The following is a 1,282-nucleotide window of genomic DNA, read 5'->3' on the forward strand; positions in this document are numbered from 1 at the left end:
TGCAGCAGGAAGTGGTCAAAGCGGCCCTCGGGGACCGTCCAGGACAGGCTCAGGGAGTCGGGGGTGGCGTCGGTCACAGTCAGCTCCCCCAGGCGTGGCTTCAGAAGGTCCTGGACAGTGGTGGGAGATGGGGCTGCAGGAACCGGGGGCTCCTCTTCGGGGGCTGGGGAGAGATGCAAACAGAACCACCCCTTTGCTGGAAGAGCCAGCTTTCCTTACGGCCTATCCTGATGATACAGCCTATCTCTGAAACTCGCGGTGGCAACCACACGGACCTCCTTGCCACCCCATAGATGTTCAAAGAAGCCTCTACCCCAGGGCATTGACACGGACCATTCCCACGAAGCCTGCATGCTCTCTCCCAGGCATGCCTGGCTCCTGCTCACACATCCTTTCAGTCTCTGCTCGAATGTCACCCCCGATGCTGCCCTTCTTTAAACTCCCACCTCCCCGACTTGCAAGGTCTCCTCCTTAGCTGAACCTGATTCCATCCACAAACTGCAAAGCAACCATGATGAGACCCTGCTGAGCCACTGGCGGCTCTCAGGAACGAGGGTGCATTTCTACAGGTAATTGTACCGGGCTTATTCCTGAAGTCGAGTCCCCCTCGGGTCTTCCTTTCTCTGACGAACACACAAGATGTAGGGATTCGCCTTTAACTCTCCCAGTGGTAGCGCCATACAATGGAGCACGGCTTCGCCATAAAAAGGAGCCAAACACTGATGGACGCTACGACCTGGACAGACCTCAGACACTTCCTCTATGCAAGAAAATCAGCCCCAGAGACCGCCCATCCCATGACTCCACCAATACCACGTGCTGTGATGTCCAGCACAGGCTCAGCCACAGAGGCAGGAAGTCCACCCGTGGTTGCCTCGGGCTCCAGGGAAGATCTGATGGCGCCGATACCTAAGTGAACGCTGGACTGTGAACCACAAGGTTGTCGGTTCAAATCTATCAGCTGCTCCTCAGAAGAGAGATTAGGCTTTCTGCTTCTGTAAAGATGTACAGCCAAGAAGCCCTCTCTAGACGGGTCCCTAGGATAGTCCAAGGGGCCCTGGGTGTGTGGTGAGGCTACTCACACAATGGAAGCTAGGGTTCAAATGAAGTGATGTTCTTTGGGAGTGGATGCGGGGGTGGGGGCTGTAGAGGCTTCAGAGCCTGAAGTCCCCACAGAACAAAGTTTAGAGGCTCCAAGAGAGAGGCTTTCCTGAGACTCTGTACACCAGGGGCCCTGTGCACCCCACTCACCGGTCAGCCCCAGCGCAGACACGGGGCCCAC

At 56.7% G+C, this 1,282-nt stretch overlaps 1 protein-coding gene across 1 annotated transcript in view; it reads right to left on the reverse strand.

The window, feature by feature from the left end:
* Positions 1-1,282, reverse strand: part of TNXB (tenascin XB) — a 63,809-nt gene that overhangs the window by 28,642 nt on the left and 33,885 nt on the right. Inside the window, exons 19-20 of the mRNA XM_045292264.1 lie at positions 1,252-1,280; positions 4-163 (exon numbers count right to left, since the gene is read on the reverse strand). Coding sequence (XP_045148199.1) covers positions 4-163; positions 1,252-1,280 — 189 coding nt within the window. The remainder of the gene's footprint in view (positions 1-3; positions 164-1,251; positions 1,281-1,282) is intronic.

This window comes from Echinops telfairi, unplaced genomic scaffold, assembly GCF_000313985.2.
Source record: "Echinops telfairi isolate 266 unplaced genomic scaffold, ASM31398v2 ScPeMD7_655;HRSCAF=1070, whole genome shotgun sequence".
In the NCBI taxonomy this organism is placed as follows: Eukaryota; Metazoa; Chordata; class Mammalia; order Afrosoricida; family Tenrecidae; genus Echinops; species Echinops telfairi.